The sequence below is a fragment of the Phoxinus phoxinus genome (assembly GCF_949152265.1).
Source record: "Phoxinus phoxinus genome assembly, chromosome: 12".
NCBI classification, from domain to species: domain Eukaryota; kingdom Metazoa; phylum Chordata; class Actinopteri; order Cypriniformes; family Leuciscidae; genus Phoxinus; species Phoxinus phoxinus.
This window is the reverse complement of record NC_136887.1, coordinates 36,434,896-36,447,543: the sequence shown is the minus strand read 5'-3', so window position 1 is coordinate 36,447,543 and position 12,648 is coordinate 36,434,896. Positions and strand designations below refer to the sequence as shown.

The 12,648-nt window shown below is 45.1% G+C and overlaps 1 protein-coding gene across 1 annotated transcript in view; it reads right to left on the bottom strand.

Annotated features, from left to right (window-relative positions):
• Positions 1-1,421: 1,421 nt before the first annotated feature.
• gpc2 (glypican 2) overlaps positions 1,422-12,648 on the bottom strand; it is a 46,970-nt gene continuing 35,743 nt past the window's right edge. The window contains exons 8-11 of the mRNA XM_079630610.1: positions 5,547-5,693; positions 5,332-5,468; positions 2,846-3,018; positions 1,422-2,580 (exon numbers count right to left, since the gene is read on the bottom strand). Coding sequence (XP_079486736.1) covers positions 2,297-2,580; positions 2,846-3,018; positions 5,332-5,468; positions 5,547-5,693 — 741 coding nt within the window. The 3' untranslated portion in view covers positions 1,422-2,296. The remainder of the gene's footprint in view (positions 2,581-2,845; positions 3,019-5,331; positions 5,469-5,546; positions 5,694-12,648) is intronic.

The window sequence follows — 12,648 nt, the reverse complement described above, 5'->3', positions numbered from 1 at the left end:
CATCACCAGCATCACCATCACCAGCACCAGCACCAGCACCCCCATCACCAGCATCACCAGCATCACCAGCACCAGCATCACCAGCATCACCAGCACCAGCATCAGCACCAGCACCAGCACCAGCATCACCAGCATCACCATCACCAGCATCACCATCACCAGCATCACCAGCATCACCAGCACCAGCATCACCAGCATCACCAGCATCATCAGCACCATCACCAGCATCACCATCACCAGCATCACCAGCATCACCATCACCAGCACCAGCACCAGCATCACCAGCATCATCAGCACCATGAAGAAGGCAAGATTGAAAGGATGTGTTTTTGGGCTTGATTAGAGAAGACATGAGACTGCAGAGGGAGGGCGAGGAGAGCATTTGAGAGTAGGGAGAGGTTGGACAGGCTGTTTTCTCTTCTTGAAAGAATGATTGAAAAATATTTTATATATATAATATATATATTCTTGTTTAACTTTTTCACTTATATATTTTTTTAAAGGATTTTTTTTTCTGTACATGTATTTATTTTTATGCAACTTTAAATGTGTAAATAAAAGAGAATTCATTGCTCTGGACATTGTTTATTTTTGTAATGACAGTCATAATTTCTACATGAAACAAATTCTTCTATACCTTGTGGCACGCCAATGTTGGAGAAAGGACTTCAGGAGCAAAGAAGTAAGTCCCAGCTGGGAAAAATCATCAATCATGAATACTTCCACCTGTTCACCCTTCAAACATGGAATCACTCCCAGCTGTAGCCAATAATGGCCCACGGAGGTCACTATAAATCTGGGATCTGTGCTTCACTCAAAGAAGAGATGGTCCTGGGTGCAGACAAGCCCAGGACGAGGTGAAGAAGCACAGGGAGGCCTAGAGTTAGACTGGCTGAAGAGAAAGAAGAGAGACACAGCCTTGTAACCTCTGCTTACCAACTTTGCCTTTTGTTTTTCCTGTCTTCCCCCTTCAAGGAGACCGAGTTCAAGCAGACGGTAGGAACGCAGCGGTCACGAGAACCCCAGACTGGGAAGAACCTAAGTTCCAAGTCGGATCCCTTTTGGCCATCCTATATATTTTTTGTTTAATAAAAGATTGTTTCTGTTAACGCTGCCCTGTCTCTTTTGTGGTTGTTTTGTGGCAGCTGAAACCTCTCCTTGCTTTGGGGACGTGTCACAACCTGTTTCCCCAACTATTTACAACATACGTTAAACATCTCAATCAACATAAACATTTAAATTTACAGTACATAAAATAAGAAAAAAATTATGTAGAAAAATTTGGGGTTTCCATAAGCTGTAAGCCATAATCATCAAAATGATAAATAAAGGCTTGAAATATCTCAATTTGCATGTAATGAGTCTATATAATATATTATTTTCCCCTTTTTAAGTTGAATTACTGTAATAAATTAACTTTTGTACAATATTCAAATTTCTAACACTTCACCTGTAATGCAGATGTGAGCTGACAGTTCAGGAAACCTTTCAACATTTCACATCATTTTGTAGACTCTCGTCTGTCCTGAATATATTTAAAATTTCAGCCAGTGGAGTATATTTTTATTGAACTCATTCATCTTCTAAAAGAGTGTGGGCCTTGTACGTTTTAACAGTGAAATGGATGTCAGTACAAGAAACAAGGATGAAAAATAGGAAACTTGTTTTTATCATTACATTCCCTGTGCATCCAGGCAGTGGGCCAATGTGAAAATAGAAAAAACACATCACTCGAGGTAAAAATAATTAAGGTATGAGCACTTCTGCAAGAAGACAGAAACAGGTTTTCTGTACTCGTTCCTTTCAGCATAAATCTACTGCTAATCTTTCCAGGTTCAACAACATGTTCTTTAGCTCTAACCCTGCTGTTCATCCGTCTGTAGTCCTTCACGGTTTCGTTCATAAAACCTTGAGGGTTTCTGCTGTGAAAAATCACTTGTCACACATACAGACACAGTACACAAACACTGTACATAAGGCTGAATAAATTAAATCAGTTTACAATACTACATTCAATGTTATACAAACATGGTAATAGGCAGAAATAAAAATCATCAACGCATTAAACTAACATTCCTCATGATTACAGGAACGGATCACATCAAATCTATCTAAATAATTTGATTTCAAATTCAACATTTTGAGATCAGCTGACCACAGTAACCAATCAGAGAGAACTACGGAATGCACAGCATTGCTTTGTAAAAATAGACAAATGTAAAAACAGTTCTCTTGCGGTTTGATCTGCTGATGCTGGTGTTTGTGCTCATGTGTGCCGTTGAGAATCGGATCTTCATTAAAGGTTGAGTGAAAAAAAGACAGTAAAGAGAAGAACAGACAGGAGTGGAGGAGAGAGTCTTCCAGCATCAGATCGGCTTCGTCCATTCAGCCGGTTCCTCTTATTGGTGGGCGTGTCCTGGGGGCGGAGCCTGTCAGCAGGGGGAGTGTCCCGAGGGCGGAGCCTGTCAGCAGGAGTGTTACGAGGCGGAGAGAAGGAGCCGCCGTAACCAGGCCAGTCGTCACTGAACCGCTCGTCCGCTTCACCTGCACCTCCAGACCCGCTGCCGGCCTCCACATCACCTGCACACAGCGGGAACTCTGGTGTTTATGTCACAGTTTACATTAGTTCCTACAGCGTAACAATATAAATGACTCAAAGCACCTTCACAGATGACAGAAAAATAAAGAAGATGAAATTGGTGCATTATAACCCTCAGCAAAAGTAGTGAAGAAAAAGAGCATGAGAACATTTACCCGGTTTCCCTTTGAGTTGTTAAACCAAGCGCACGGTTGTCAGTCATGTTGTGTGTGTGTTAGGACAGGATAAAAGCACAGAGACACTCACTGTCGATGAACTCTGCGTCTCGTCCGGCCTGAGCGAGTCTCAGTCTGTTCACAGCTACTCGGAGCTCCATGATTAACCGCCGCGTTTTGACGTCTGGCCGAGCAACATCCACCTCCAACTCCGGATTATTAATCTGATTCACCAGACCGTCGGCGGTAACAGATGGCAGGTATCTGCAAAAATCACACACACACACACACACACACACACACACACACACATTTTATATACTTTATTTGATTCCACATTACAAGTTAATTTCATTAGGAATCAAATTTTTTGAATAGTCCAACAGATTGACACAGGTCAGCACATTGCTAAAAGATTAAGCAGTTCTAAGGATACAGAAAGCATCGCCTTTTCCACACACACATGCTTCCTATAATGGAAGAGATGGAACAGTACTTTGCCAGTTGTTTGGCCCTTGTCTTAGCAATCCCCCCAATGCAAAGTCCGCGGACCGCTAGCCTGTGTACATGACCTAGACTACCGAACACCAGCACAATAAGACGACATTTATACCCAAGGTTCTCAATGGTTGTTATCAATGACTGATACTTTAGAGTCTTAGAACAGTACGAATCCTCCATAAATAAGTCAAATGCACATGACACTTCAAATAGTGTCACTCTTTTTCCATTCTGAGAGATGTTAATGATATCTGGTGTATTAGCCAACCCTACGAAAGTGTTTGTAGGCGAGTTAAACCAGTCACATTACACACACACACACACACACACACACACACACACACACACACACACACACACACACACACACACACACACACACACACACACACACACACACACACACACACACACACACACACACACACACACACACACACACACACACACACACACACACACACACACACACACACACACACACACACACACACACACACACACACTCTTCAGCTGAGGTTCATTCAACCGAGACTGCATTGCTGTCAGTCACAGAAGCCCTACGGATCGCAAAAGCTGCCTCCAAATCATCAGTTCTCATTCTCCTGGATCTGTCTGCTGCCTTCGACACTGTGAATCATCAGATCCTCCTTTCCACCCTCTCATCACTGGGCATCACAGGAACTCCTCTCCACTGGTTTGAGTCCTATCTCACAGGAACTCCTCTCCACTGGTTTGAGTCCTATCTCACAGGAACTCCTCTCCACTGGTTTGAGTCCTATCTCACAGGAACTCCTCTCCACTGGTTTGAGTCCTATCTCACAGGTACTCCTCTCCACTGGTTTGAGTCCTATCTCACAGGAACTCCTCTCCACTGGTTTGAGTCCTATCTCACAGGAACTCCTCTCCACTGGTTTGAGTCCTATCTCACAGATAGGTCCTTCAGGGTCGCATGGAGTGGCGAGGTATCCAAAGCACATCAACTGACTACAGGGGTTCCTCAGGGTTGAGTTCTTGGACCGCTCCTCTTCTCCTTTTACACCACATCACTGGGTTTCTCACATGGCTTCTCTTACCACTGCTATGACACCCAGCTCTACCTCTCATTTCCACCTGATGATCCCACAGTAGCTGCACGTATCTCAAGCTGCCTGGCGGACATCTCGGCATGGATGAAGGAACATCACCTGCAGCTCAACCTGGCAAAGACTGAGCTTCTCGTCCTCCCTGCCAATCCGTCTCTACAGCACGACTTCACTATCCAGCTAGATTCAACTTTAATCACCCCATCAAGGTCGGTCAGAAACCTTGGAGTAACATTTGATGAGCATCTGACCTTCACAGACCACATCACAAAGACAGCTCGATCATGCAGGTTTGCACTGCACAACATCAGGAAGATCAGGCCCTTCCTAACTGAGCATGCAACACAACTTCTCGCCCAGGCCTTGGTGATCTCTAGACTTGATTACTGCAATGCTCTTCTGGCCGGTCTTCCATCATGTGCAACTAAACCTCTACAAATGATCCAGAATGCTGCAGCCCGTCTTGTCTTCAACGAGCCCAAAAGGGCCCACGTCACTCCTCTGTTCATCTCTCTGCACTGCTACCACTCGCTGCTCGCATCAAGTTCAAGGCATTGACGCTCGCTTACAGATCGACCACAGGCTCAGCTCCCTCCTACTTTCACTCGCTCCTACGAGTCTACATCCCTACCAGAAGCCTGCGATCGGTCAATGAGCGACGGCTCGTGGGTCCATCACAGAGAGCCACAAAATCACTCTCCAGAACATTCTCATTCACGGTTCCTTGCTGGTGGAATGATCTCCCTACCCTCGTCCGGAATGCAGAATCCCTGACCACATTCAAAAGACAACTGAAAACTCATCTCTTCCGTGAGCACTTGACATAATAATAAAAAAACCTTTTCCTTTGTATTTTTAGCACTTCTTGCGTTATTTTTGCCTCTTCACGATGACTCGCTTGCTGTAGTCCTCAGTTGTAAGTCACTTTGGATAAAAGCGTCTGCTAAATAACTAAATGTAAATGTAAAATGTTCAGGATTCGCTCTCTCACCGGCCGCGCGTCTGTCCGTTCCAGCAGCGATCCTCATTGGTGACGTCCGCGGACATGTGTTCATCATTACAGATGGTGTGAGGCAGCGTTACCCAGAATCCCCTCATGGGCCGCAGACGCTCCTGCAGCTCCTCCACCTGCACACATGATCAGGGATCAGATCAAACACACAGTTCAGTGGCTCTGGTTATGGAGATGTTCTCTCAGCGCCTCACCAGCCGGTCCAGGTTGGTTCCCGATGCGGTGGTGGGTTTCTCCTTAGAGCTGTAGCTTCTGAAGGCCGGTTTGCCATCGTCTCGCTGTCTTAATGAGCGTTTGTTCCTGGCAGGAGTCGGCCGAGGAATCCCACAGCCCTGAAAGACCTGAAACAAACACAAGCACATCAGATGAGCTCAATGCATTCATGTAACACACACAATCCAGCTGACATAACCACCATTTCATCCAGGGCTGGACTGGTGATCGGGCATACCGGGCAAATGCCCGGTGGGCCGACGTGCTTTTTGGGCCGATACATCTCATACTTATTTTTTTTTTTTTTTTAACGGCCCATAAAACTCATACATCGGCGGCCCATTCGTTTTGTTTTGTTTAATTGACGGCGCTGGGTTAGTGCCAGTGTAATGCATTGGTCAAAAAAAGTAAGCGTTTTCCACTGACAGACCGGCCCATGAAACACGTAGATCAGCGGCCCATTGGTTGTTTTCTTGATTGACACTGGGCTGGCCCAATCACATCTTTAAACACCTCCCCCTTTGAGCGAGCGTGCAGTGTCAGTGTGTATCTGAGAGATGGAGAAGAAACGCACGGAATGTGCAGAGAAATAGCGTGAAAAATAGATACAGGTCCTTTAAGCAGACGCTGTAAAATGTGTCAAAATATATATTTTCTGCAGCAGCAGGACCTTCATCAGCTCCGGTGATGATGATAGTGAGGAGGATCAGGACCTTCATCAGCTCCGGTGATGATGATGATGATGATAGTGAGGAGGATCAGGACCTTCATCAGCTCCGGTGATGATGATGATGATGATGATGATGATAGTGAGGAGGATCAGGACCTTCATCAGCTCCGGTGATGATGATGATGATGATGATAGTGAGGAGGATCAGGAACTTCATCAGCTCCGGTGATGATGATGATGATGATAGTGAGGAGGATCAGGAGAGAGATGAGAAAGTGTAGAGTCCGCGGTAAGCAGAACTACTTTCAAAACACTTCGGCTATGAGTGTAGGAACCCATTACTCATTATTTCCACATCTGCATAGTTGACAATTACAGCAATTTACTAGAAGTTTAATAAGATGCATTTGTATCCATGTTTTCCGCCAAAATAAAAGCTTGATGCAGTTTCCGCCAAAATAAAAGATCACGTGCTTATCGTTTCAAATATAGAAATTAGTACAAAACTAATTATGAAAGTTTCCTTTATTTTTCAGTGCATTTTTTTTTACAATATATGGCTATATTAGGCTACTGTCATGAGATTAATATTATAACTATTATTATGTAGTAGTGTTAATTTGCACACTTAATATGGGTTGGAGCTTTTAATTTTGAACTCTCAAACTGCACCAGATTGATGAATTTAACATAAAAATGCACAAAATGTTCTCACAGAGGAACAGAGGTACAGGTACTCACCACAGTTTTACCAAAGATCCTGTGGGAGACACTGGTATTGCTATGCCAATGCAGCTTATAGCTTGTTTATTGGATGCATCACTGTGGAGTATAGTTCAATTGTATTAATAAATGACAATTTTGTACTTATTTCATCTGTTAACTCTCTCTCGTTCCTACTCACTCATTACATGGCATTAGTGGTTTTAATTGAACAAAAACATATTCAAGGGCGTGCAAAGATGGGTGGTGTTTATATGATTGTGATGGCTACAGCCACACAGGGTAATATCACCTCAGTTCTAAACATTTGATTACCGTTTTAGTATCTCACCTCTTTAGTTTGTTGCACTGATTATTATTTACAGTCATCTAAACTATGAGATCTAAATAACGAACCCAATGCAGTTTTTTGATTTGGTTTATTTGCTTTAGTTTTACATTGATTTACAGGGAATGCACTAATCACATGTTTCTTTGTGTTGAGTTACCTGGACTGTTGGGGGCGGTCCCTTCCTGGTTGGGCGAAAGGAGTGGCTAAGGGCTGAGGAGACTTATATCTGGAAGCCAGCTCGTTAGGCCATACCATGTTTCACCATGTGCCAGGGGGATTTTGTCCTTAGTTAGCTCTTGAGTTCTCAAGTGTTAGTTTGTTTACCCCTTCTATGTTATTTGGTTTTGTCAAACTGTTATATAAGCTCCCTGCTGTCTCTTTGTGGCAGGTCAGTTGGTTGTTCAGTTAACCTTGTGTTATGAGTCTATGTATTTGAGTTTATATTCAGTTACTTTTTTGTTGACCTCTTTTAAGGCCTAGTTATTAATTTTGGTCCTTATGTAAAACTTCTCAATATTTTGGGTAATAAAACCCCCTTTTTTGAGAAACAGTCTCCTGTGTCCTCTTGCCTCACTGCTTTGGTCCCTGACAATTGGTGGCAGCGGTGGGATCATCCAGTGACGGACACAGGATTCTTTTTTTTTTTTTTTTTTTTTTTTTTTTTTTTTTTTCTCCAACAAGAAGAAATGAATCGTGGTGGAAGAGGTGGAAAAGGCAGACAACAAGGAGGAACTGCAAGTCAAACTGCATCGGACAAGCAACCTGTTAGTGAAGAAGGAGAAAATGGAGCTTTTGGAGTGGAAAACACTGAAGATGAAGGAAAGGAGCCAACCCTGTCTGACCTGGCAGCCATTCTCCAAGCACACATGGGACAGCAGGAGGCCCGAGATGAGAAGCAGAAGGAAGCAAGTTCAAGACAAGAACAGCGGTTTAAAACCCTTCAACATCAATTTCAGATGCTGCAGTTGGAAGTACAAGCCCGAACATCTCCACTGTCAGAGCCTCCACCAGCAGATTCTGATCAAGATCTGGGGACCTTTTCACCCAACAGACCTCGTTCTCAAACCCGAATGGATGTCACTGATGTGACTGATTCAACTACGACAGCAGCAGGTCAAGTCCATCCACACCATGTGCCCAGACTAGAGAAATTTACTGATGATGATGATATTGAACACTTTCTCATTGCATTTGAGCGTATTGCCTTAGCCTGCAGATGGCAGAAGCCAGACTGGGTTTTTCATTTAATGCCATTGCTAACTGGTAAAGCTAGAAGTGCTTATGTGCATATGGACATTGATGACTCTCTTGATTATGATAGGGTTAAAAGTGCAATTCTTTCCAAGTATGACATTAACCCTGAGACCTACAGGCAAAGATTCCGTTCCCTAGAGGTGAGCCCTGACGAGAGCCCAAAGGAATTGTATGCAAGAATCAAGGAACTGTATGGAAAGTGGATCCAGCCAAAAGGTAAAACAACACAAGAAATTGGTGAAATGATCATGCTGGAGCAATACTTGAGAATGGTGTCCCCTGAGCTGCAGATTTGGATCAGAGAGCATGACCCAGGTTCTGCCATGGAGGCTGCTAAACTGGCGGATGTGTTTGTGGCGGCGCGGAGAAAAGGACAGCCATGGAGCTACAACTCATGGATGACCCCAAGAGACAGCCGTAAACCCCCTCAGCAGTATCAATCCACCCAGCAGTACCAACCAAAGCCAGAGGCCAGCGGGGGTAAGGTTCCCCCTAGGGAGAACCAGTTGTTTAACAGACCATCTCACCCCTCAGGTCGAAAACCAATTTGCTATCTCTGTGGAATAGAAGGCCATACAAAGCCCATGTGCCCTAAAAATACAGCAAAGTTGACTCAGATGTGTGTTGTACCACGCCCTCATGTGGATTCTATTTCCAAGAATGATCAGGCTGTAAAGATGGCTGATGTTGAAGTTAATGGAACTGCTCTCAAAGCTTTAATTGATACCGGGAGTGATCAGACACTTGTGCACAGGAAGTTTGTACCAACCAATATTATCAGCACCAGAGATACCATCCCTATATGTTGTGTGCATGGTGATGAGAAGAGTTACTCAACGGCTGACATGTATATCAAAGTTGACAATCAAACCTATCTCTTGAACATTGTGGTAGCTGATAAATTGCCTTATCCTGTTGTGCTAGGCCGAGACCTCCCAGTACTTTTTGATTTGTTCGAATCAGACAAAACCAGAAAATGCTATGCTGCTGTCACCAGGGGGCAGGCTAAGTCATCTAATGAGCACCTGGAGATCCTCAGTACCTTGCCATTTTATAGTGACGAAGCAGCACCCAGGAAGTCACGTAAAACTCGTAAGCAGAGAAGACAGGAGAAATTCCTTCACACAGTTGTGCAGTCCCAAACTAATACCCAGCCAGAGTTGCCTTTAGGATTTCAAATGCCAGCCAGTATCATAAACATGCAGAAATCTGATCCATCTTTAGCATCTCTTTTTCAGAAAATCAAGGAGAAAGAGCCAGGAGATGAGCTGGACGTGAGCAAAGAGGAGTACGTCTTGCAAAATGGCATTCTCTATCGTCAACAGGAATTCGTATTGCAGCTGGTGGTGCCCCAAGCAGCCAGAGAGGCTATACTGGTGTTGGGGCATTCTGTTCCCTGGGCTGGCCACCTAGGTAAGCACAAAACCACAGCCCGCATTAAACATCATTTTCACTGGCCTGGACTGCATAGAGATGTTGCTGAATTCTGCAAAAGTTGTCCTCAGTGTCAAATGACATCTGCTAGCCTTCCCTCCAGAGCTCCACTCCTTCCACTCCCCATCATTGCTACTCCATTTGAACGCCTTGGGATGGACATCGTTGGTCCTGTTGAGAAGAGTAAAGCTGGGAACCGTTACATGCTGGTTATAACAGACTATGCAACCAAGTACCCAGAGGTGTTCCCATTGAAGTCCATAAAAGCTAAATCTGTTGCTTTTTGTCTAGTACAGGTTTTTTCAAGAGTGGGGTTTCCTCGTGAAATACTGACTGATCAAGGAACTAACTTTATGTCAACTCTGTTGAAGCAGGTCTATCAATTACTTGGCATCAGGAGCTTGAGAACCACACCTTACCACCCCCAAACGGATGGGCTGACAGAACGTTTCAACAAGACGCTGAAGCAGATGCTGCGGAAGTTTGTGAACAGCAGTGGTACAGACTGGGATCTCTGGCTGCCATATCTTTTATTTGCATACAGGGAAGTACCCCAAGCCTCCACTGGTTTTTCTCCCTTTGAACTTCTTTATGGGCATGATGTCAGAGGCCCTCTTTCTCTGCTGAGAGAGAGTTGGGAGGGAGACCAGGGGAGAGGGGATTCTGTTAATGTGGTATCCTATGTTGTGCAGATGAGAGACCGATTGGAGAAAATGAGCGAGCTTGCCCAGTCACACATGGCTGAAGCCCAGAAACGGCAGAAGTCCTGGTACGATCAGTCAGCCCGCCAGAGATCCTTCAGCCCTGGACAGAAGGTGCTAGTGCTTCTCCCTAGTGATGACAACAAGCTTTTGGCAAAGTGGCAAGGACCCTTTGAGGTCCAGAAGAAACTTGGGCCTACCACCTATCGGATATTGACCACAGGTCAGTCACGTTCCAGTAAAGTACTGCATGTGAACCTCCTGAAGGAATGGGTGCAACGACCTGAAAAGAAAACAGAAGTGATGCTCGTCAGAAACATTCTGGAAGAGGAGGAAGTGGATGAGCAATACTTACCTTCTGAAGGTGTTCCAGTGGACTTCGATCTCAGTCATCTCTCTGAAGACAGACAGCAGCAGGTGAGAGCCATCTGTAATCTTGAAGTGTTCCAGGAGAATCCTGGGAGGACTGACCTTGTTGAACATGATATTGTCCTTAAAGAAGGTGCTTCTGTGAGACGACTCAGTTACAGGATCCCTGAGCGCCTGTTGACCGCACTGAAGGAGGAGGTGGATCTCATGCTGTCCCAGGGTATCATAGAGGCTTCAAAGAGTGAATGGTGCAACCCGGTAGTCCTTGTACCGAAAAAGGATGGTAGCATAAGATTCTGTATTGATTTCAGGTACTTGAACTCAGTTTCTCAGTTTGACTCCTATCCAACACCAAGGATTGACGATCTACTTGAACGGCTGGGAAAGGCAAAATTCCTGACCACATTAGATCTTAGCAAAGGGTACTGGCAAGTACCACTGACCGAGCGATCCAGAGAGCTGACTGCTTTCCGGACTCCATGGGGCTTATTCCACTTTACGGTGCTCCCATTTGGCCTTCATGGAGCACCAGCAAATTTCCAGAGGCTGATGGACCAGGTACTTTGTGATTCCTCTGCATTTGCGGCAGCCTATCTTGATGATATAGTTCTGTATAGTGACAGCTGGGAGCAACATCTGGAACATCTGCGCACCATCTTGGGCTGTCTTCACGCTGCTGGGCTGACTGTAAATCCCACAAAGTGTGCCTTTGCTGCATCTGAGACCGAGTACCTGGGCCATATCATTGGGAATGGGATGATACGGCCACAGGTTAGTAAGATCCAAGCCATTGAGTCATGTCCTTTACCCCAAACAAGGAAGCAACTCCGATCCTTTTTGGGCATGGCAGGCTTCTACCGTCGCTTCATTCCACAGTTTTCCACCAGGGCGGCTCTGCTCTCAGACTTGACCGGGTCCCGGAGTCCCAATCAGATCCAGTGGACAGAGGAGGCTGTGGCAGCTTTCCATGATATCCGGCAATCAATGAGTATGCAACCAGTTTTGTATGGTCCAAACTTTAACGACCATTTCTTTGTGCAGACTGATGCTTCCGACAGGGGTCTGGGCGCTGTGCTTCTTCAGGGGCCCCCTGAGAACCGCCATCCGGTTGCTTACATCAGTAGAAAGCTGTTCCCCAGGGAGGTCCGTTATTCGACCGTGGAAAAAGAGGGACTGGCTATCAAGTGGGCCCTGGACTCCTTCCGCTACTATCTCCTGGGTAGAGAATTCACACTGGAGACAGACCATAAAGCACTGCAGTGGATGGAGAGGATGAAGGACACCAATGGAAGAATCACCCGGTGGTACCTGGCCCTGCAACCATTCCGCTTCAGCATCCAACACATCCCAGGAAAAGAGAACCAGACAGCTGACTACCTGTCTCGCTGTACCAGCGAGAGTCCTGAAGGGGGGGAGTGTGTGATGGCTACGGCCACACAGGGTAATATCACCTCAGTTCTAAACATTTGATTACCGTTTTAGTATCTCACCTCTTTAGTTTGTTGCACTGATTATTATTTACAGTCATCTAAACTATGAGATCTAAATAACGAACCCAATGCAGTTTTTTGATTTGGTTTATTTGCTTTAGTTTTACATTG